The sequence below is a fragment of the Pongo abelii genome, chromosome 13 (assembly GCF_028885655.2).
Source record: "Pongo abelii isolate AG06213 chromosome 13, NHGRI_mPonAbe1-v2.0_pri, whole genome shotgun sequence".
In the NCBI taxonomy this organism is placed as follows: Eukaryota; Metazoa; Chordata; class Mammalia; order Primates; family Hominidae; genus Pongo; species Pongo abelii.
The window spans coordinates 58580030-58603978 of record NC_071998.2 but is presented as its reverse complement, the minus strand read 5'-3'; the positions used below and the strand labels follow the sequence as shown (position 1 = coordinate 58603978).

The following is a 23949-nucleotide window of genomic DNA, read 5'->3' as shown; positions in this document are numbered from 1 at the left end:
AAAATCTAGTTTAATTCTGTTAATAAGAATTCCAAAGTTATACAAAACAAAATTTTATTAAAACGAATTTCAGTATCTCAACCCATATAAATCTTAACAGAAATTAATCTAATTTTTCTAAAGCTACCCACATCAATACAATACCTTGCATTTTCATTTTTAAATATGGAATATCAATTCACCAGAGGAATAAACAGTCACATAAAATCTTGCAACATGACATTTATTGAACTTTACTTACCTTCCCCAAATTCATTTAAAATGACCGCTACTCTTTTACTATGTTGCTCTGTCAAAATATAGTTCAGAAGTGTTGTCTTCCCAGCACCTATAAAACATATTTTTTGTAAATAAAAAAATTCAAAATAATTTTAAAGATACAAAAAACATATAAAGAATCCTAATTTTTTGAGAATTTGCATGCTATTTTTCATATATTATTTTAGTATAGAATATCCTAGAGGATAAGATTAAAGCATCCTTTGAAACCTGTTGCAAAATACTTTATGTAGACATAAAATTTTATAAATATTTACAAATACTCCTACAAGTTGAAACAGTTTCTTCAACCTAGCCTAACCTTCCCTAAAATTTACACACAATCTTTTATTTATAATGACCTTTTATTTCAACATTAACCAGACGCAAATTCAGGCTGACTATATGGCTACTTATAGTACGCTTTAAACAATCTATAAAAGTTTTTATGAAATGGGGAATACAGCCAGGTAGTGTCAACAATGGACAGAATGTTCAGTAAGATAAATTCATAAAGCTATACCAACTTTATCCAGCAGGTGGCATATGAAACCCAATATGTCAATCTCCAGTAGAAAAAAAAAATAGTCTTGTGAACCGTACACACTAAAGTTCATAGAGGAAAAAAAGAAAATCTTAACTGCATAGTATTGTAGTTCAATTGTATGACTATATCATTTCTTTACCTTTTTTTTGTTGGACATTTGGTTTATTTCCAGTGTTTTACTATTACAGTGCTGCTAAAAACTTTTACATGTAGGCTATACATGTCTTCTGAAATACATTAAGTTTTCTAGTATATAACTAGATCTTCCTATAACTAGGAAGATTTTATGGAGTATTAGGATATTAATATCTTTTAGGTCAAATTCCTTTCAAAGCTTTTTAAGAGATGAAGGCTTATATTTAGAGTACTTTAGGAAGCTCAACATCACAAAAATATGAAGTATAGAATGGAAGAGACTGACTTAGGGCAATGAGGAAAATCTTAAAACCAGTCCAAGCCTGAGACAGAGGCCCTGAACATGAGTGTTTCACAGGGCAGTGATGTGAAAACTGAAAGGAAAGGGTGAATGTAAGAAATCGTCTAAGAGAAGATTTACTAGGGTTTTTCAACCATATTATGAAAAAAAAAAACACTTTAAGACATAGTTCATTCATTCGAAGGTTTCTAATACGTTACAGATTTATGCTGGGCCTTGGTGAAAAAGTGAACAAGACAGTCTCTGCCTTCATAGAGCTTAGAAATATTAAGGGAAGGGGGGAATGGAGAGGAATTCATTGAATAAGGAGGCAGTTATGTCACAGGGTGACATATTCAACAGGAGATGTACAAAATGCTATGGAGAACCTAAGAGGGACATCTAGCCAGAGGAGTCACAGTAAAAAAGTACCTATTCCAAGGGGCTAAAATACTTGGCACCTTTGAAGTAACATTAGTTCATTGTGCGGGGCCAATTTGGCAGGCTGGAAAGGTTGGCAAGATCCAGATCCTACAGGTCCTTGTAATTCATGTTAAGGAATGTGAATTTTAACCCATAGGGACGCCACTGAAAGGTGTGACGCAATCGGATTGACATTTATAAAGATCATTAAGGCTAACATGCAACGAATAAATTAAAGGGCAGCAAGACGCCAGATTAGTCAGGAGGCTTTTGGAGTATTCCAAATGGTTGGGATCACAGGAGCAGGATTTGGGAGGATGGTAACAGATGAAGTTTCAGACATGTTAAGTTTTAAGTTGTAGGACATCAAAACAGAAATTACACAGGTGTGTAGCTAAAGATGGACAAAGGGAGAAGGAGGAGGGAGCCTTAAAAAGAAGCCAGAGAAGCTGGTGGAAAAATCAGAAGAAAAATGTAACAGAAGCCAAAGGAACAGTGTTTCAAAAAGGGAAAATTGTCAGGGATAGGAGTGAAACTATCCCTAGATTCAGCAACAAGGTTGCTGGTATTAGTCCTCACTCCTGAGCTTCAGATCATTTTCTCCAATGATCTACTGACCTACCAGTGAGCAACAGGGGAAAGGCCTGAGGGGCATATTTGAAATACATTGTTTTGGACAAGAAATTTGTTCATCTTCTCAGTAGAGCAGCCTCTGAATAACTGTGGGAAAATGCCAAAAATCAATTCCTTTCTAAAATTACTTCCGAGGAAAAAACGGGAACAAACTTACAGTCTACAAAGTTTTAAAAAAAACAAAGGCAGTTATTTCTTATTTTTACATAAAAGGTCATGAGGTGGCCCAAGTCTGTACCTGTCTCTAGCAACACCTAGGAATATTATTTCCCAGAAACAGTATCATTTTATTTACATTTCTTAACTTTTTCCAAACTTCTAATACAGTCATATATTTGTTCTAGCCCTTCTATTTAACTGTAAGGTTTAAAAATATATTTCTCAAACTTTTCCAGTAAGAAACTTCCAGTGTAAGTGCATAAACCGCCCTGCACGAAACTACCAAGTTCACAAACTTGTGGTTTCAAGTATCCCTGTACATTCCTAAACGTTCTTAGTTTGAGAAATAGTCTTGGAGGACAGAGATTTTATTCTTACTTCCTACGCAGTGGTTTACAAACAGACCTCAAAAAAAAAAGTGTTTGAGATAGGTGCACTTCCCGCCAACTGGCTGGAGGACTTTGGCTCGTGGGGAAGGGGAATCTACTGAGGAAAGCCCCACGTGTCGGGCATTTTACAGACGGGACATCCTTTAATGGCAATAGGTAGGTGGTTCCGGCCCTATTTCACAGGTGACAGGCATTTTTCCATTTTCAGGTGAGGTAGATGAGCGTCAGGAAGGTAAGATAACTTGGTAAGAGGTCACAGAGATAATTAGGGGGGCGTGTCTGAGCTTCAAAGCCTTGTTTCAAAGGCTAACTTTCGATCTCACTTGAGAAATGGGAATCTAACGCAGAAGGGACCGGGCATCATTAAACTCCCAAGATGAGAGGTAACCCATACGAGGAGCAAGTGACCCAGCCCCTACCTCAAAGACATTTGCTCTTGATCATGAGGCCCCAATGCCTCAGGAGAAGAGGCACCGGCAGCCCCCAAAATCCCAGGACACCAGAGTTCAAGGCATTTTGTGACCGGGATGGTTAGTTACCTAAATACCCGGTGATAATTGTGACTGGGATCTTGGCGCCGAGGCCAGACTTTTCCTCCTCCTCGCTTTGCTTCGTCTCAATGGGAACCAATTCAGGACAATCCTCCTCCGCAGGATCCTCTTCCTCATCCACAGATCCAACAGCCGGTAACATTCCGACCTACAGCACGTCCCTACCTCAGCTGAACCGCTGGGACCAACACGCCGTACCGCAGCCGCGCACGCCCAGCACGCCACTCCAGGCCTGGCCAGGGCCTGACGTCATCACATCGCGACGCTAGCTGATCCCGCCCGGATTACCTGGGCTCTGGACGAGAACTGCCTCGTCCCTTAGCCACACCCCCTGGGGAGGTGGGCTCTCCCCGACGAAAGCTGGACACGCCTCTGGGCGTGTTCTGTGAACCTGAGCGACGCTGCGGAGAGCCCTTAGGGCGCGCTGACCACCTGTCTGAAGGTGTCACTGGCGCCTAGAGCCTTTAAGCTACTGGCTGTAGGTAGGGCTGAGGCCAGCCTGCTGGAAATCTGGAGTGGGTAGCCTGACCTAACCAGTTCCCACAGGGCATAGACTTTATCAACTTGATTTTTTAGTCTCGTTAAAAAAAAAAAGTTTTAATTCATAGGGGAAAGAATGGAAGGTTATAACATTACAATTTTAATTGTAATTTTTATACCTGAAGGATAACCAGTGACACTTTTTTCTTTTTTTATTATTACATATTATATATGTGATTCGAAATTTTTGGTATTCATGCATCACTTTTATTTACTTTTTTCTCATTATTTATTTGGACCTCAGGTAACCTAAGTTCATTAATCATATTTGCTGGTGCATGACACTCTCATCACTAATCCATAGATAGCCCTCCTTTCTAATATAAATTTATAGTGAACTCCTTTGACCTCATTCCTAACCTAAGAGCGTTACCAGTAAGTTACACGTACCTATGTGCACCGCCCCCGCTTCCAATCCACAGCCTGCCCCATAAGATAGTAACAAAATTAGTTCTGGATTGCTGATCATTCCCTGTTTTCTTTTTAGTTTTATCACATATACCATGTATGTACTTAGAGAATATGTTGTTTAATTTTGGGTGTTTTTGAACTTCATGAAATTATCCATATAATATATAAACTCCTGAGGCTTGCTATATTTTTCAGCATCACTGCTGTCTTGTATTCTATTGTGTGGCTACACGGCAATTTATTCATTTCCTCTCAATTGTTCCAGGTTTTGCTCTTATGAACAGGGCTGCTATGAACATTTTTCCTGACGTATGTGTGTGCAACTTCCTCTTGGGTGTCTGTGTAAGAGTTGAATTGCTGGGTCCTAGATTATTCAAATGTTTTACTTTACAAGAAAATGCACAATTATTTTTCAAAATGTTTGTACAAATCGATACATTTTCCCAGCAAATTATAAGAGATCTCATTGGTCTGTATGTCAATATTATCAGACATGCATTTTTCACCAATCAATTGAGTACAAAAGAAGACTTCATTGTGATCTTCATTTGCATTTCCTTGATTACTAACAAGGTTGAGAATCTTTTCATGTGTTTTGGCAATATTTAATTCTTAGAATGACCCTGTGAAGTGTTACCCCTCTTTCAAACATGAGGCACCAAGAGTTAAGTTGCTTGTCCAGGTTAGGTCATAAAAATCTATCTGATGCACAAGTAGAATGTTTTACTACTGTCCCGATGCCAAATAAAAGGTTGACTTTTCCTTCCTTCTCTGAAATTCCCCATAAAATATACTGTGTATATTCCATTAGTTCTACTGATAAGGATATATAACTTGAAAGTATTTGTCACACCTTTTGCAGAACACAGTTAAGGCAGAGGGTTGATATTTGTGCAAATGAGTATATTATATTCACACATACACTCAGTCTGAAAAATCAGGTCTTGAATGCTTTGCCAGCTTTGACAATGTAACCATGAATCAGCTGAGGAAGAAATGAGGCAAATACCTTAGGCATGGTGGTTCAGTTCACTTTATTCTACCAAAGGAGAGAAGCTGTGATGGGCAGCCCAAAATAGATAGCTTACGCCCTAAACACAATGGTTCATAAGCTTTTTCGTTTCAGGAATGCTATGAAGTATTGATTTTTTTGGCAACCTAAGGGAAGGAGTAACATTGCACCCACAGGCATCACACTATTTGCTTGATGTCCCTTCAGCACTGCATTACTGCCTGAATAGCAGCTATCACAGTCCTCACCACCTTCTTTTATTTTTTAAAGTACATTGTTGTGGGTTCCCAATATGGCACTGGCTGAATGTTATACTAAAATCTCTCTTTCTGTTTTTTGAGACAGGGTCTCACTCTGTTGCCCAGCACGGATTGCATTGGCACGATCACAGCTCACTGCAGTCCTAAACTCCTGGGCTCAAGTGATCCTCCCACCTCAGCCTCCCAAGTAGCTGGGACTCCAGTCATATGCCATTACATCTGGCTAATTTTTCTTTTTCTTTTTGGTAGAGACAGGGTCTCACTATGTTGTCCAGTCTGGTCTAAAGTCTCATCTCTAACAATGAGCAACCTGTAACCTATGAGGCCAGCTCAGTCAAGTTGACCAAATAGCATTGTTGTAACAATATGTAGCCTCAGTGAGAACAAAATAAGTTTTACACATTGGCCAAAAATTAAATGCACCACAAATATCTATCAACTGATAGACAACCAAAATGTGACAAATGGATAAACAAAATATGATCTATCCATACAATGGAAAATTATTTGGCAATAAACAGGAAAAAGGACTGACACCTGCCACAAAATGAATCAATCTTGAAAACACTATGGTAAGTGAAAAAAGCTATTCACAAAAGACCACATGTTGTATGATTCCATTTATATAAAATATCCAAAATAGGCAAATCTATAGAGACAGAAACTACATTAATGGTTCCCAGGAGTGGAGGGCTGGGGAGAGACTACAGTGGTTTTTGGGCGGTGATGAAAATGTTCTAAAATTGATTATGGTGATGGTAGTACAACTCTGATTATACCGAAAACCATTGAATTGTACACTTTAAATTGGTGAACTGTATCATATGTGAAATTTATCTCAATAAAGCTGCTATTCTTAAAAGAAATAAACACCTATCTGTGCATCACAATAGGGTGCCTGTGTGCATGTGTAGAGAAACACTGTCTTCAGCAGTTTCAAGTTCTGGCCTTAGGTACAAGTGTAAAGACTACAGCTTGATAAAATTTTTCCTTTAGTCTGTTCCATATTCCTCTTCAGTTAAATTTTTATCCATGGATTCTGTGGAGTCCTGTCATTTTATTTTCTCAGATAGATTTGTAATTTCAGTTCTCCCAAAATAGCTGGGCATGACTTTTTATTTTTATTTCTTTTTTCTTTTTGAGTTGGAGTCTTGCGCTGTTGCCCAGGCTGGAGTGCAGTGGCACGATCTTGGCTCACTGAAACCTCTGCCTCGCAGGTTCAAGCGATTCTCCTGCCTCAGCCTCCTGAGTAGCTGGGATTACAGGTATGCACCACCACGCCCAGCTAATTTTTGTATTTTTAGTAGAGAAGAGGTTTCACCACGTTAGCCAGGCTGGTCTTGAACTCCTGACCTCCTGATCCATCCACCTCAGCCTCCTAAAGAGCTGGAATTACAGGCATGACCACCGCGCCGGGCTTTTTTTTTTTTTTTTTTTTTTTTTACTTATAAGAGGGTTATCTATTCTGAGTGAAGCTTTCTCATTGTTATTAAATTGAAAATGCCTTTTTAAATAAGTACGAAATTTCTTAATTATAATATTTTAGGATCTATTACAGTTTCTGATGTAACTTAAAAATTCCTCCTCATTTAGCTTTTCTATTTTGTTTTGTCTCATTTACTTTAGGGTAAAACCACAACAATAACAATAATAATGTGTTGAGCCCCTAAGCATCTGATAGGCACTGTGTTAAGCACATTAAATGCATTATCCCATTTAACTCTCCAAGGTAAATACTATTTGTGTGCCCATTTTATAGATGAGGAAATTGAGGCTTAGAAAAGATAAATATCTTGCTCAAAGTCATACAGTCAGTAAATGGCAGCCCTTGAGCTCAATCCAAACCTGCCTGACACTAAATCTCCTGCTCTCTTAAACCAGAAGATCTGCAAACTTTTCTGTAAAACTAGATGATAAATACCTTAGTGTTTACAGATCAAAAAGCAAATTTGAGGACATTGTGTAGGTACTTATATAACAAGAGAGAGAGCAAATGTCTACAAGTTTGAAATTTGAATTTCATGTATTAAACAAAATTATGAGAGGCCATTGTTTTGGACTGAGCTCCTGCACTAGTCCCAAGCAGACCAGACCAAACCAAAATGGAGTCACTCATGCTAAGCACCACAAAATCAAACTAAAACTTTAAAAAGCAGGTCCCAAAATAGATGAGTTTTTTTTTTCTTCTCCTGAAAACAGGAGATTCCAGTATAATAAGGAAGTCCCCTCTGCTCTATCCCTTACAGAAAAGTAATCCAAAGTCGCAACAGATTGCTTACAAAAAAGTAATCTCAGCCAGACACGGTGGCTCATGCCTGTAATCCCAGCACTTTGGAAAGCCAAGGCGGGTGGATCACCTGAGGTCAGGAGCTCAAGATCAGCCTGGCCAACGCGGCAAAACCCCGTCTATACTAAAAATACAAAAATTAGCTGGGTGTGGTGGCACACACCTGTAGTCCCAGCTACTCGGGAGGTTGAGGCAGGAGAATTGCTTGAACCCAAAAGGTGAGGTTGCAGTGAGCCAAGATCATGCCACTGCACTCCATCCTGGGTGACAAAAAAATGAAAAAGTAATCTGATGTTAACCAATCAGTTTTTTTTTCTGTAGTTTCCTTGTTCCCACCTTACAAAACCCAGTGTTCTGCTATTTTCCAATGGGATTAGAGACCAAATAACTCTATTTATGATGATAAAAAGTGATGTCAATGCCTAAAGTTTTGGGCAACCTCAAAATTAATCTTCCTCTCAAAATTGAGAAGTTGACTAAAAGGAGGAATTGTTAAATTCATTGTGGCCTAAAGCTGCCTCCTTACATATTTTAAGTTTACCCTAAAGTTTTCCCAGTACATAAAAAACTATAACTCAACTTGATATGTAAAACTTGATATGTAATCTACTCTTGTAACAAGTGGTGAGTCTCAGCCAATCACAGCAGCCGAACTTCAGCCAACCACAGGCAGCCAACTCTTCAAACCAGGTTCAAATAAGGCAAATGCTCAGCTGTAACCAAACCTACTCTGGTTCTGGGGGCTGCCTAATTCACAAATCATTCTTTGCTCAATTAAACTCTAAAGTTTTCCTTTCAACATGGATAATTTTCACATCATGAAATAATAATCTTCTTTAATTTTTTTCCAATGTATTAAAAATGTAAAAACCATTTGCAGTTTATACAATACATGGTAGCAGGCTATGGTTTCCCAACTCCTGATCTAAGCTAATATAATATACTGTTTCCTTAAGCAGAATTAATGAAATTTTGCAAAATTGGATTCTCCTTGCTATTTTAAACTCAGTTTGTAAATCACTCACCATTAAAACAATCCTGGACCCTCAAAGGGTTAGGTACCACTGTGCTAATTAACATAGTGCTAACATTCAGAGGAAGATCTGAAGCTGAGAAGCTTAAACTTTTTTCCCAAGGGTACTAATACCTGGCCTGGGAAAGACCTAATTAAGGTGAAACTTGAGTCTTTGCATTGTAGTAGGAGTCCTCCTAGGTGGGAGCAGAGCAGAGCAGATAAGCTCTTAAACTGTCTGGATTTCAGCAGCTCAGCTTTCTGACAATAACCTTGCCATATGTCCTTTGGCACAATTCCCTACTAATTCCCTACTACTCCCCTTTGCTCTGTTCTTCTCTCTTGAATAGTTATGTTAATCACCATAAGAAAAAGAACCGTAGCTATATCCAAATAAGAAGAAAGCTAAAAATAATGCCAACTTGGTTTTGTTTTTTGTTTCTTTCTTTCTCATTTTTGCAACTTCCTGCAAAGGAAACAACATACTAGTGGCCAGCAATAGCTACTGGTTTAGAAGAAAGGAAACTGAGAGTTTCAAAATTAACCCAGTTCCTCTTATCTAGCTGTGGCAAGTAAATAAATAAAATGTTTTTAAATGTTTAAAGTTTATCAGTTTATTTAACATTTTTCATTGGGTACACATGAACTTGTTGGGAACATATCTAAAAGGCCAGAGGTCAATGGCTTGTATTCTTGTGACTGCTTTGGTTAAGGTAGAATATCAATATTCAAGTGTCATATAGTCCTCTTTTAAGATATACAACCACTGTAAGGACAGGAAAGAATATTTCCTCTCCAGAATATTGAAGATGACTAGCAGGTGAAAAATGTACATTTCAATGTTTTTAGGGGCTGTGACATTAAAGGCTGTAAGTAACATTGTTTGAATTCATTATCTTTGGTGGTTAAACCATGCTATTAATAAGTCTTAGCTTACAGTCGAGTCACTTGTAAGTCAGCTTGCCATGAAATTAAAAAAAAAAAAGAAAACACCATTCAAAGCCCTCAAGCTGACAAGTTGAGTGGTGCACCAATCTCTCTACAAGAAACTATTTTTTAGATACTATAGGAGTGGCGGAATGACAGGAGTGGAGGTTGGGAAAAATGAAAAAAATGTTTTGCAATGATTTATGGTGTAATAGTTTAGGAGAGAGTCTAAATAATTTCTTCTATTGTCATTAGAAATTTCAAACTGACATTTGTGGCTATAAGTTTCACTTTCTAGTTTTTATAGTGTTAGAGAAGCATATTCCAAAATCTATAGGCACCTGCTCATAATTCCTTAAATGTAAGCAAAAGGCATGAAACAAATGATCCATCTCCATTCTTCCTTCCACTTTCTATTCCCTCGAAGAATGTTTAATCATACTTAATTGAAATACCATGCTACTGGCAAAGCCAGGTCTTTCTGGCTTCAAGACCAGGGTCTTTTGAGTCCTATAGCTCTGTCCTTCAGTCATTGTCTTAGACCTTTTGTGCTGCTATAACAAAATATCCAATACTGGCTAATTTATAAATAATAGAAATTTATTTCTCACAGTTCTGGAGGCTATGAAGTCCAAAATCAAGGTGCCAGGAAGTTTGTGTCTAGTGAGGGCTGGTCTCTGTTTCCAAGATGGTACCTCAAAAGCTGTGTCCTCCTGAGGGGATGAACACTGTGTTCACCTGGCAGAAGGAGACAGAAATAAGCTTTCACATTGTTTAAGTTTCTGTTTATGCCACTGAAACTAATCCTAACCAACTTATTTGATTAATTGTTTTTTAAATAATATAAGTAGGCTGTGTGCAGTGGCTCATGCCTGTAATACAAGCACTTTGGGAGGCTGAGGGGAAAGGATCTCTTGAGGCCAGGAGTTCAAGGTCAACCTGGGCAACATAGCAAGACCCTGTTTCTACAAAAATTTTAAAACTTAGCTGGGCATGATGGCATGCACCAGTAGTCCTAGCTACTCAGGAGGCTGAAGTGGGAGGATCACGCGAGCCTAGGAGTTTGAGGTTACAGTGAGCTATGATCACTGTACTGCACACCAGCCTGGGTGAGAGAGAAAGACCTTGTTTCTTATTAAAATATATATATACACACATATATATGTGTGTGTATGTATATATATAGTATTTATATATAAATTATGTATTATACCTGAATGTATTATAATTTAAAAAATTCAAACAGTAGAAAAGTATTAGGGTAAAACGTGGAGTCTCTTTCACTAACCTCAATTTTACTTCCCTTCACCGACATTACATAAACACTGTGAGCAATTTAATAGACATAGGTCCAGATTTTTTTGGTCCAATATTATCTTTGCCCCTGCCATGTTAGGTATTTTTCTGTAAGAGAAGCAAGATTCTCTTCTGAAAGAATATTCCTGTTTAGACTAAGTCTTATGTATATGAATACATGTATTTGCATACATGTGCATTCATAAAATTATAACAGAAAGATAGAGTACATTTGTATACATATGTGGCTTTTGTTTTTAATAAATAGGAACATACATAGGCTTTGTTCTGGAGCTTGCTTTCTTCACTTGACAATATGCACTGATACTCTTTCCTTCTCACTAGAATTAGAAATACATCATTCATCTTTTTTTTTTTTTTGAGACGAAGTTTTGCTCATGGTGTCCAGGCTGGAGTACAATGGTGCAGTCTTGGCTCACTGCAACCTCTGCCTCCAAGGTTCAGCCAATTCTCTTGCCTCAGCCTCCCAAATAGCTGGAATTACAGGCACCCACCACAACACCTGGCTAATTTTCGTATTTTTAGTAGAGACGGGGTTTCACCACATTGGCCAGGCTGGTCTTGAACTCCTGACATCAGATAATCCACCTGCCTCGGCCTCCCAAAGTGCTGGGATTACAGGTGTGAGCCACCACGCCAGATCATACATCATTCATTTTTTAAACCACTTCATGTTATTCCATAATAGAGATGTAACTATTTCATCATATCTTCAAAAGGGACATAAAGATCGACTAACTACCTCTTCAAAACATGCTCGAAAGTAAATTCAACATATTATCAAGAAATATAAGAAAGTATGTTGATTAGCCATAGCTTGTATGTTTAATAATAAACTTTATTCTTATTCTCCTTTGATATTTTAGACTTGTTAAAATCACTTATTAGTTTATTTCAGTTATGGAAATATCAAATTCAATATATTTTAATATTAATTTCTTATTAACAGTTCTGGTTACTTATAATTAATATGATTCTACCCATATACTGTATTTTTATAGCAAACTCATATTTTGGATTGTGTATTGCTATCCATAAATTTACACATGTACTTTCATAATTTAATTGTGGTTAGTGAGTTTTTGGCAGCAGTATACAATACACAGATTAAAATTAATTCTGAACTGATGCTAGAAGAAAGATGAGTTCACATATTGCATCTGGATAATAGTGCTGGTTTGTGCCTAAAGTATAGCTTAGCTATTCATATTCCTGGGTAATACCACTGGTAGGCCAGATATGGTGGCTCACATCTATAATCCCAGCACTTTGGGAGACCAAGACAGGTGGATCACCTGAGGTCAGGAGTTTGAGACCAGCCTGGCCAACATTGTGAAACCGCGTCCCTACTAATAATACAAAAATTTTCCAGGTGTAGTAGCACACTCCTGTAATCCCAGCTACTCGGGAGGCTGAGGCAGGAGAATCGCTTGAACCCAGGAGATGGAGGTTGCAGTGAGCCAAGATCGTGCCATTGCACTCCAGCCTGGGCGATAAGAGAGAAACTCCATCTCCAAAGGAAAAAAAAAAGAAAAAAGAAACTGTTAGTAAGCAGAATATTATTAATCTATATGCTTTTACATCATAATGGTTCCTTTTACTTCATGTATTTTTGTTCATGAAATTCTGTAAATCATACAAGCTACAGATGGTGACAGCAGTAGAAATACAAACTTTAGCACACTTGTGTATGCATTAATATGTTCAAAATATATAAAGAATGGTATTTATATAAATAAATACATATAATTATTTGATCATAATCAGAGGTTAACATGGGTTACCTTTTGGGGAGAGGAAATAGGAGAGGTGATATGGTTGGCAGACAAAGAGGGTATGGAGCAGTAATCTCCCGCTGTATTAGTCTGTTTTCACATTGCTGGGCAATATGCAAAAGAAAGAGGTTTATTGGACTTACAGTTCCACATGGCTGGGGAGGCCTCACAATCATGGCAGAAGGTGAAAGGCATGTCTCACCTGGAAGCAGACAAGAGAAGAGAGCTTGTGCAGGGAAACTCCCCTTTTCAAAACCATCAGATCTCATGAGACTTATTCACTATCACAAGAACAGCATGAGAAAGGGCTGCCCCCATGATTCAATTACCTCCCACCGGGTCCCTCCCACAATACATGGGAATCCAAGATGAGATTTGGGTGGGGACACAGCCAAACCATACCATTCCACCCCTAGCCCCTCCCAAATCTCATGTTCTCACATTTTAAAATGAGTCATGGCTTCCCAACCGTCTCCCAAAGTCTTACTTCATTTCAGCGTTAATTCATTTCAGTGTTAACTCAAAAGTCCACAGTCCAAAGTCCAAAGTCTCATCTGAGACAAGGTAAGTCCCTTCCACCTATGGGCCTGTAAAATCAAAAGCAAGTTAGTTACTTCCTAGATATAATGGGGATACAGCATTTGGTAAATACAGCCATCCCAAACGGGAGAAATTGGCCAAAACAAAGGGGATACAGGCTCCATGAAAGTCTGAAATCCAGTGGGACAGTCAAATCTTAAAGCTCCAAAATGATCTCCTTTGCCTCCATGTCTCACATCCAGGTCATGCTGATGCAAGAGGTTGGTTCCTATGGTCTTGGGCAGCTCTGCCCCTGACGTTTTGCAGGGTACAGCCTCTCTCCAGGCTGCTTTCACAGGCTGGCATTGAGTGTCTGTGGCTTTTCTAGGTGCACAGTGCAAGCCATCCATGGATCTACCATTCTGGGGTCTAAAGAACGATGGTCCTCTTCTCACTGCTTCACTAGATGGTGCCCCAGTAGGGACTCTGTCTGGGGGCTCCAAGCTCACATTTCCCTTTCACACTGCCCTAGCAGAGATTCTCTATGAGGGACCCACCCCTACAGCAAACTTCTACATCTTCTGAAATCTAGGTGGAGGTTCCCAAACCTCAATTATTGACTTCTGTGCACCCACAGGCTCAAAGCCATGTGGAAGCTGCCAAGGCTTGGGGCTTGCACCCTCTGAAGCAACAGACAGAGCTGTACTTTGGCCCCTTTCATTCATGGCTGGGATGCAGGGTATGAAGTCCCTAGACTACATACAGCAGAGGGACCCTGGGCCCAGCCCACGAAACCACTTTTTCCTCCTAAACCTCTGGGCCTGTGATGGGAGGGGTTGCCATGAAGAACTCTGACATGCCCTGGAGACACTTTCTCCATTGTCTTGGGGATTAACATTCAGCTCCTTGTTACTTATGCAAATTTCTGCAGCCAGCTTGAATTTCTCCTCAGAAAATGGGATTTTCTTTTCTAGCACATTGTCAGGCTGCAAATTTTCCAAACTTTTATGCTCTGCTTCCCTTATAAAACTGAATACCTTTAACAGCACCCAAGTCACCTCTTGAATGCTTTGCTGCTTAGAAATTTCTTCTGCCAGGTACCCTAAATCATCTCTCTCAAGTTAAAAGTTCCACATATATCTAGGGCAGGGGCAAAATGCTGCTAGTCTCTTTACTAAAACATAAGAAGAATCACCATTGCTCCAGTTCCCAACAAGTTTCTTGTTTCCATCTAAGACCACCTCAGCCTGGACTTTATTGTCCATATCACTATCAGCATTTTGGGCAAAGTCATTCAACAGGTCTCTAGGACGCTCCAAACTTTCCCACATATTCCTGTCTTCTGAGCCCTCAAAACTGTTCCAACCTCTGCTTGTTGCCCAGTTCCAAAGTTGCTTCCATATTTTCAGGTATCTTTTCAGCAGTGCCCCACTCTACTTGTACCAATTTACTGTATTGTTTCATTTTTATGCTGCTGATAGAGACATACCTGAGACTGGGCAATCTGCAAAAGAAAGAGGTTTATTGGACTTACAGTTCCACATGGCTGGGGAGGCCTCACAATCATGGTGGAAGGCAAAAGGCACATCTCACATGGAAACAGACAGGAGAATACAGCTTATGCAGGGAAACTCCCCTTTTTAAAATCATCAGATCTCATGAGACTTTTTCACTATCCCGAGAACAGCACGGGAAAGACCTGCCCCCATAATTTAATTACCTCCCACCCGGTCCCCCCACAACACATGGGAATTCAAGATGAGATTTGAGTGGGGACACAGCCAAACCATATCACCCCCCCCAAAAAAAATCCTGTTTAGATTAAGTTCTCTGTTTATAAATATATGTATATGCATACATGTGCATGCAGAAAATTATAACAGAAAGATAGAGTATTACATATGTAAATATGTATTTTTTATATGTGCTGATTTGTAGAATAACAATTATAAGTGGCATGAGGTGAAAGAAGCAATTTGTTCATAAGTATGTAGTATGATTCCATTTCAGTAAAAATTAACAAAAACATGCTTGTATGTGCATGGGCATATATTAATATGTGCTCATATATATATGCTATACATATATATATATATGTATGCTGATATATGTATGTGGAAGCAATATGTTTGGGATGATACACACCCTTGCAATAACATGAACTACCTCAGGGAGTACTATAGATGACAGAGACAATGGGGGAAGAGGAGCAATGTTACCTTAAAAAAAAATCTTTGCATCCTATTACTGGTTACAAGACGCATATAAAATTATTTTTAAAATTTTAAATAAATATGTTAGCAACCTTTGTATGGATGGAAAATTTTAAATATGCATGAAAATACTGATTGCGTATACCTTTTGCAATTCTGATAGGGATTTTATCCTACATATTTACATATACAAACATTTATGACATTCATAGCACTATTGTTTTAAAGGTGAGATATTGGAAACATCCTAGCTATTTAACTATAGGGTAATGGCTAAATAAGTTTGGCTCATTCAAAGGACACCATGGAAGAGCAAGGCTTTGCATCGTATTTCGATATGAAACTGTTAGAAGCACCTTTATTTTGAATAGCCTCTAAGAAAAAGTTGGATAGAAAGAGTCTAAATGAAATATTCTGATTAATAACAGAACCTATATTATAAGATGGTGAATTTCTGATCAGAAAGGCGAAAAGTTCATCTACAGCTTAAGTGGACAAATTAAATTTTCTATAACATTCATATCTGATAGATTAAATAAACAGGTACAATTTCCTTAAGAAACATGCTTTATAAGCTTTATGGTCACTACATTCTTTAAAGTTAAGAGTTACATTCCTGGGAGATTAAATAAAAACTGCAAAGTTAACAGTTGACTTGCATGAGGAGTTACTTGTTCTTCCTCAGTAAACATTGAAGAGAAAAATAATGTAATATAACAGAAACAGAGCATGCATCTGATAAACATGTAACAGCAAAAGGGAACGCACAGGCCTTTGCCCTACCTGGCTGGTGTCCTTTGTTCATTGTACTTCTGAGGTTGCCAGAATGTAAATGTTCATTTCACTATCTTAACTGAGCAGAGTAATAACCAGAATCAAACTTTGAATTCTAAAAGCTCTTGGATCAAGAAGATTCTGTCTTTCCAACGTTTGCATCAAATAACATTGTGGCCTGTACTATCTTTTTTAATATTAAGTGAAGCTTAATCAAAATTTTAGGTTTAAAATACAAGAGTCATTAAAAAGATATATTGTTAGGTAGAAAAACATGCAGAATAGTATGTTGTTTCATTTGGAGGGGAGGAAAAGAAAATAGAAAATGCTTAATATAACAATTTTTATTTTTATTACTTCATCTAAGAACTTCTCTACAACCACTGATTTTCTTAATTGCTTTCTGAGCAATGTAGAATTTTAGTCACCACTTCACCATTGATTTCTTGTTATTAATCCATTGCCGTTTTCCCAGCTGAAAGAGAAAACTTCCTTTTAATTTTCTAACTCACTTTGAAACAATTTCAACTTACAAAAGTTACAAAAATAGTAGAGATTCCCATATACCCTTCACTGTGTTTTCCTGAATGTTAATATCTTACTATCACTACAATAATCAAAAGCAAGTTATGAGCATCGATACGCTACCATTCACAAAACCAGAGACCTTATTCACATTTTGCCAGTTGTCCCACTGAAGACCTCCTTCTGGGCCAAGATCTAATCCAGGATCCCACATTGCATTCAGTTGTCACCTCTCAGTCTACTTTAATCAGAAGCATTGTTCAGTCTTTGTCTTCCAGGACCTTGACACTCTTGAAGAGTACTGGTCAGTTGTTTTGTAGAATGTTCCTTCACTTGGATTTGTCTTATGTTTCAGCATGGTTAAATTCAGGTTACATATTTTTGGCAGGGATACTACAAGTTGATGTTGCATCCTTCTCTGTGCATCACTTCAGGAGGCACATGACATCCACCTGTGCTTTTACTAGAATGTTAACTTTGTCAGCAGGGTTCTGCCACAATAAAATTACTGTTTCCCTGATGCAGTTAATAAGTAACTGATGGGGAGATAATTTGAAACTTTGTAAATGTCTTGTGTTTTCATCATACTTTAGCTCACAGTTGATCATCCATTATTCTTTTTCAAAATTACAGCTTTATTAATGCACAACTTAGCCACTCATTTAAGTGTACAACTCAATGAGTTTTAATAACATTTATACAGTTGTGCCACAATCATCCCAATCCAGTTTTAGAACACTTTCACCATCCCAAAGAATTCCTTTGTGCCTGTATACAATTAATCTCTTTAGCTTAGGCCCCAGGTAACCATTGGTCTGCCTTCTGTCTTTGTTTATACAATACACTGAATTTTTTCTCATTATTTACTTGCTTGACTTTTTACTCTGAACAAATATTAGTTTATGAGTGAGAAGACAATTTCTAACACATTGTTTGGTATATGACACAGGAAGGACACTGACCAGCCTGGAAGTCAAGAGAAATGATGGATTCTTTAGTGTCAGACTAAACATAAACTTTGAATATTCTAGATATTAGCAGAACCTAAATTATCCAGTTGCCTTAGATCTTCAGTTAATTCATAAAAATAATTCCAATTAAATTATTTCTCTGAATTTATAAAGTCAAAGGCATAACCTTTGATCCTTATAAGCACAAAGCAATTTTGATTTTATCATGTCAACATGCCTTAGAAAAATAGTAAGGTCCAGGGGTTTTGTTTCTTTGTTTTTTTCTTGTTGTCATTTTGTTTTGTTTTCCTTTGGTTTGTTAGTTTTGAAGGCCTTCGCTTTTTGGTTTGCTGTTTAAAATTATTTTCTTCCGGAGCCAATTTTATTAACCCAGTGAAATATAATTTCAAGGACATTGTGTCTTACTCACACCCTCCAAGGTATGTTTTATATAATAAGGCAATGTTGTTAAAATCAGGATAATTTTATTTTTTAAAAATGTATATATCTAGCATCTCTCAAAAGAAAATCCTTAGATCTAGCAGTACATGGCCCAAGTTTCCACAGCTGGAGCAAGTAGTGGCCATCCACTTTACAGAATGTGTTCTTCGCTTTGCCAAGGCCCCACCTATTCCCTATTGAATCACATCACGACTGCTTCATTCTTGTAAGTTCCTTATCTAGCCCTGTTGGCCACTTGAGTTTGTTTACTTATTTATTTATATATAGATTTTTATTTTATATATATATATAATCTGTATAACCACAACCACAGATGTATGCATATTAAAACTTAACTATTTTCCATAGTTAAATTTTGGCAGGGATACTACAAATTGATGTTGCCAATGCCCCACCTATTCCCTATTGAGTCACACCACAACAGCTTCATTCTTGTAAGCTCCTTCTCTAGCCCTGTTGGACACTTGAGTTTGTTTATTTAGGCATAGTAAAGTAAAGCTCACTAATGTTAAATTTACAGGTATCCTCCCCAACACATAAATACCGAATACACTCTACCATTTCTATCTCCCCACACTTCCAACGTTTAATTTTGGTTAGATTATTTCTTTTTCATTATTATGACTATGTAAATAACATCCACAGATGAGCTTTATAGTATCCTCTGATTCTTTTTTCATTCCTACTCAACTCTTTATTTTCCCTGAAATTAATGATCTTATGAGTTATAATTTTTAATGAGTTTTTATTGTAGTTTTGGTTGCATAATACCATGTATTTATCATTAATTCATTCCCAAGCTCTTAAAAAGTTGCTTAAATCTGCTTTTCGTATGTTCAGATGAATCCAGTATTCTTTTAATTTCATTTTCTTCAAGAAATCTATCCTAGGGTCTTGTGATCTGCTCTGTGTTGGAAATTGTTGCCCTTCGTGTTACACGCATAGCTCAGGGATCTTGCTGCAGATTCCCTTTTCTTCTGTCTTGTGCTGAATTCCCTTGATTCCTAAATCCTATGTTTTCCTCTTTCATAATTTATACCTTTGTTTTTTGTGGAGCACATCCTCTAGTAGCTTCCTGAGAAAAAGTGTGCATCGGGTGAACTCTTTGAGACCTTGCATATCTTGAAATGTTTTTAGTGTATACATAGATTCAGTTGATGGGGTAGTTGGTTTAGTAATCAGGCTACATTAGGCTATGCTACAGCAACATGTCCCTAAAGTCTTAGTAGCTTAATATGAGAGGAGTTTATTTCTACTTGCATCCCAGACCAAAGCAGGCCAGCTAACACTCACACAAGGCTACTTTCATTGGGCAGTTCCAGAAGTTGGGAGTCCTTCACTTCAGCTGTCAGAATGAGGGGGTGAGAGTGCGGAGAAGGCATGACTGCTCTTAATTGTGTCAGACTAGAAGTGGCTTCTTATCCCATTCATACTCCTTTTGTGACTATTATTCATACGATCTGGCCTAAGTCCACAGGGACTGGCAAATGTAGAGATGAATATTTGTTTACTTCATATCCTCTGACACAGTGAAGTTGAGATTTCTGGATTGGGATTCTTTTCTTTTTTTTTTGAGATGGAGTCTCATTCTGTCACCCAGGATGGAGTGCAGTGGCACGATCTCGGCTCACTGCAACCTCCACCTCCTGGGTTCAAGTGATTCTTCTGTCTCAGCCTTCTGAGTAGCTGGAATTACAGGCATGCACCACCATGCCTGGCTAATTTTTGTATTTTTAGTAGAGACGGGGTTTCACCCTGTTGGTCAGGCTGGTCTCAAACTCCTGACCTGGTGATCCGCCCTCTGTGGCCTCCCAAAGTGCTGGGATTACAGGCATGCGCCGCCACACCCAGCTAATTTTTGCATTTTTAGTAGAGACAGCATTTCACCATGTTGGTCAGGCTGGTCTCAAAGTCCTGACCTGGTGATCCACCCTCCTTGCCTCCTAAAGTGCTGGGATTACAGGTGTGAGCCACCATGCCCGGCCTCTTTTCTCTTTTGAATGTGGTAGGCACTGCTCCGTGTCTTCCGACTTCCAGTCTCCCAAATTGCTGGTGAGAAACCAGTTTAATTATTGACTCTTGTGTATGACTACTTCCTGTCTTCTGAGCACAGAAACACATAGGATTTTCACTTTGTTTCCAGTTTTTATAGGCTGCATTGTGTCCCCTGCCCCCCATTCCACCGAAATTCACTCAGTGAAGCCCTAACACCCAGTAGTTTAGAATATGGCTGTATTTAGACGTGGGGTCTTTAAAGAGGTAATTAAGGTAAAATGAGGTCTAATGGGCAATTCTTAACCTAATATGACTGGTGTCCTTTTAAGAAGAGGAGACGAGGACACAGACAACACTGACCAAGGGAAGACAGTATGAGGACACAACTAGAAGGCAGCCATCTACGAGCTAAGGAGAAAAGCGTCAGGAAAAAACAAACCTGCTGTCACCTCAATCTTAGACTTCTAGCATCCAGAACCATGAGAAAACAAATTTCTGCTGTTCAAGCCACCCAGTCTGTGGTGTTTTGCTACAGCAGCTCTAGCAAACTAATATATCGGTATTTTAAAATTGCACAAATAATGTGCCTTGAGATGGGTCTAACTCCATTCTTTTTTTTCTTTTTTTTTCACTCAAGTAGTCTCTTACAATCTGAGAACTCATGTCCTTGGATTTTCTTGAATTATTTTATTGATGATTTCCTTTCTTCTCTTTTCTCTGTTGCTCTTTGTGGATCTCCTCTTATTTAGATGTTGGACTTCCTATTTTAGTCCTTTAATTTTTTCTTTTTATTTTCTAACCCTCGTTTTCTATATTTTTGCTCTGCTTACTGGGAGATTGGCTCAAATTTATCATCCAAACTTTCTCTGAATTTTTTATTCTACTATTATATATTGTTCAAATTTCCCAGAGCTCCCTTTTTGTTTCTTGAATGTCCCTTTCTGAAATAGCATAAGACTGTTTCGTAGGTGCAATACAATATCTCCTCTTATGCCTCTGTGGATATTTTTTAAAGATGTGAATCAATTAAAACTTTTCACTTTTTACTTTTATTGGTACATAATAGGTATTTATATTTATGGGGAACATAAGATTTTTTTTTTTTTTTTTTTGAGACGGAGTTTCGCTCTTATTGCCCAGGCTGGAGTGCAATGGCACGGTCTCGGCTCACCGCAACCTCCGCCTCCCAGGTTCAAGTGATTCTCCTGCCTCAGCCTCCTGAGTAGCTTGGATTACAGGCATGTGCCAGCATGCCCAGCTAACTTTGTATTTTTAGTAGAGACAGGTTTCTCCATGTTAGTCAGGCTGGTCTCAAACTCCCCACCTCAGGTGATCCGCCCGCCTCAGCCTCCCAAAGTGCTGGGATTACAGGCATGAGCCACGTGCCCAGCAGGTATTTTAATGCAGGTATACAATGTGTGATAACCAAATCCAGGTAAATGGTATATCCGTCGCCTCAAGCATTTATCCTTTTTTTGTGTAACTAACATGCCAATTATACTCTTTTAGTTATTTTAAATGTACAATAAATTATTGTTGACTGTAGTCACCCTGTTGTGCTAGCAACTATTAGATTTTATTCATTCTATCTAACTATATTTTTGTACTCATTAACCACCCCACCTCCCACCACAACTACCCTTCCAGCCTCTGGTAACCATCATCCTACTCTATCTCCCTGAGTTCAACTGTTTTCATTTTTAGGTCCCACAAATGAGTGAGAACATGTGAAATTTGCTTTTTTGGGCCTGGCTTATTTCACTTAATAAGTGAAATAAGTCCTCCAGTTCCAGCCATGTTATTTCACTTAATAAGTGAAATAAGTCCTCCAGTTCCAGCCATGTTGTTGCAAATGACATTTCTCATTCTTTTTTATGACTGAGTAGTATTCCATTGTGTATACATACCACATTTTAAAAAATCTATTCATCTGTTGATGGACACTTAAGTTGCTTCCAAATCTTGGCTATTATGAATAGTGCTACAGTGAACATGAGAGCGCAGATATCTCTTCGATATACTGATTTCCTTTCTTTGGGGTATATATCTAGCAGTGGGATTGTTGAATTATATGATGGTTCTATTTTTAGTCTTTAGAGGAACCTCCATACTGTTAGTGGCTGTACTCCATACTCATACTCCACAGTGGCTGTACTATGCTCTGTGAATGTTAATAATAGTTTTCTTCTCCCAGCATAGTCTTGGTTAGTTCCAAATTATTTTCTTTGTTTGTTTGTTTGTTTGCTTTGGTCTCTAACCTTTCATGCTGGTAGTTCTCCTCAGATGTCTGATAATCTTTGGTAGTCTATTCAAATTTAGGAGTGAGGTACTCAAAGACCTTATTGGAAGTTCTGATTCCATGAATGAAGCTTCTTGTCCACCAGCTTCAACTGGGTCATCTGGCTGGGCCATTTAGTTGGGTCATTCTTGACATCAGCATCTTTATGTCTTTCCTCTGAAAGTGGTCAGATACCCCAGAGAATAATTTTCTAATCTCTAGTGGTCTGGAATTAGAATGGAGTAAAAGACATGGAGTTCTGTTAGGTTATAAATGTTCCCATAAATTTTCACTACCCCTTCATTTATATTACTGAACTCCATCCCCAAATGTGCCAAATGTTCTCCAGAAAGTAACTTTCTCTATTTACCTTATCCAGCCTCTGCCAGGCTGGGAGAGGGACCATTATCTGGCTACACAGGGTTGAAGAGAGGATGTAGGGATCTAACAACTTCTTCTTATACAGACTTATAACCCAATCCTCCTATTTTTGACCCTACCTTTATCCCCATTTTCAGTGGTATCTGGCATTTGGAAGCTGTTTGGGAGGTCTATGATGTAGTCAGGTACTTCCGAGTTTTCTCCAAGACAAATTTAGGGATCATCTTTCTCAGGTGTGTTACTTCTTGTCTATATGGCTTCTGAATTCCACAACCTTGTTGTTCTTGTCTTCCTTTCTAATTTCATCATCATTGTGGGTTTCTGCCTTAAAAAAAAATCCCTTTACTGTCATTTTATTAGGTTTCAGAAGAAAGCCAAAGTAAGTGCATTTCTATAATTAATCACCTCTACTCAGTAGTCTATTTTGCATTTTTACAAGGAAATGACAAGTTGACTCAGGAGTGTTTGAAGACAAACAGGCCTGCTTTATAATTTTGCTACTGGCCATCCCTACATTCAGTGCACTTGGTCAACAATGATGTCCACAAAACAGAAATTACAACTCTGACTCTTGCTTTATCTGAGGAACCACAGGTCATTCACTTTTACGGTTCACTTGTCAACTGTAAGGGAAACTCTAACTGCTAGTAACTTTAACTATATAGCCAAAAGGATCTTGTAAAACTCTTCCTATCTTCCTAGCTTTAGTCTTTGAATATAGTTCAAGGTTACTACTAACACTCCCCGACACCTGTTTTTCTTCTGAAATACCAAAACCTCCCATTTTTGAGTATTCAGTGTGTGCTAGAGACTGGGATAGGCGCATTTACATGGATGATCCCATTTAATCCTCCCAAAAACTTACAGTGTCTGCGCCAGGTGCAGTGGCTCACGCCTGTAATCCCAGCACTTTGGGAGGCCAAGGCAGGCGGATCA

General features: G+C 38.3%; 1 protein-coding gene across 7 annotated transcripts in view; it reads right to left on the bottom strand.

The window, feature by feature from the left end:
• ZNG1A (Zn regulated GTPase metalloprotein activator 1A) overlaps window positions 1-3696 on the bottom strand; it is a 51947-nt gene extending 48251 nt beyond the window's left edge. For 3 of the 7 annotated variants that reach the window (XM_054519576.2, XM_054519577.2, XM_009244494.4), the window contains exons 1-2: window positions 3364-3632; window positions 242-328 (exon numbers count right to left, since the gene is read on the bottom strand). In XM_054519576.2, the coding sequence (XP_054375551.1) occupies window positions 242-328; window positions 3364-3517 (241 nt within the window). In that variant the 5' untranslated portion in view covers window positions 3518-3632. 7 annotated transcript variants of the gene reach the window in all.
• Window positions 3697-23949: the final 20253 nt, after the last annotated feature.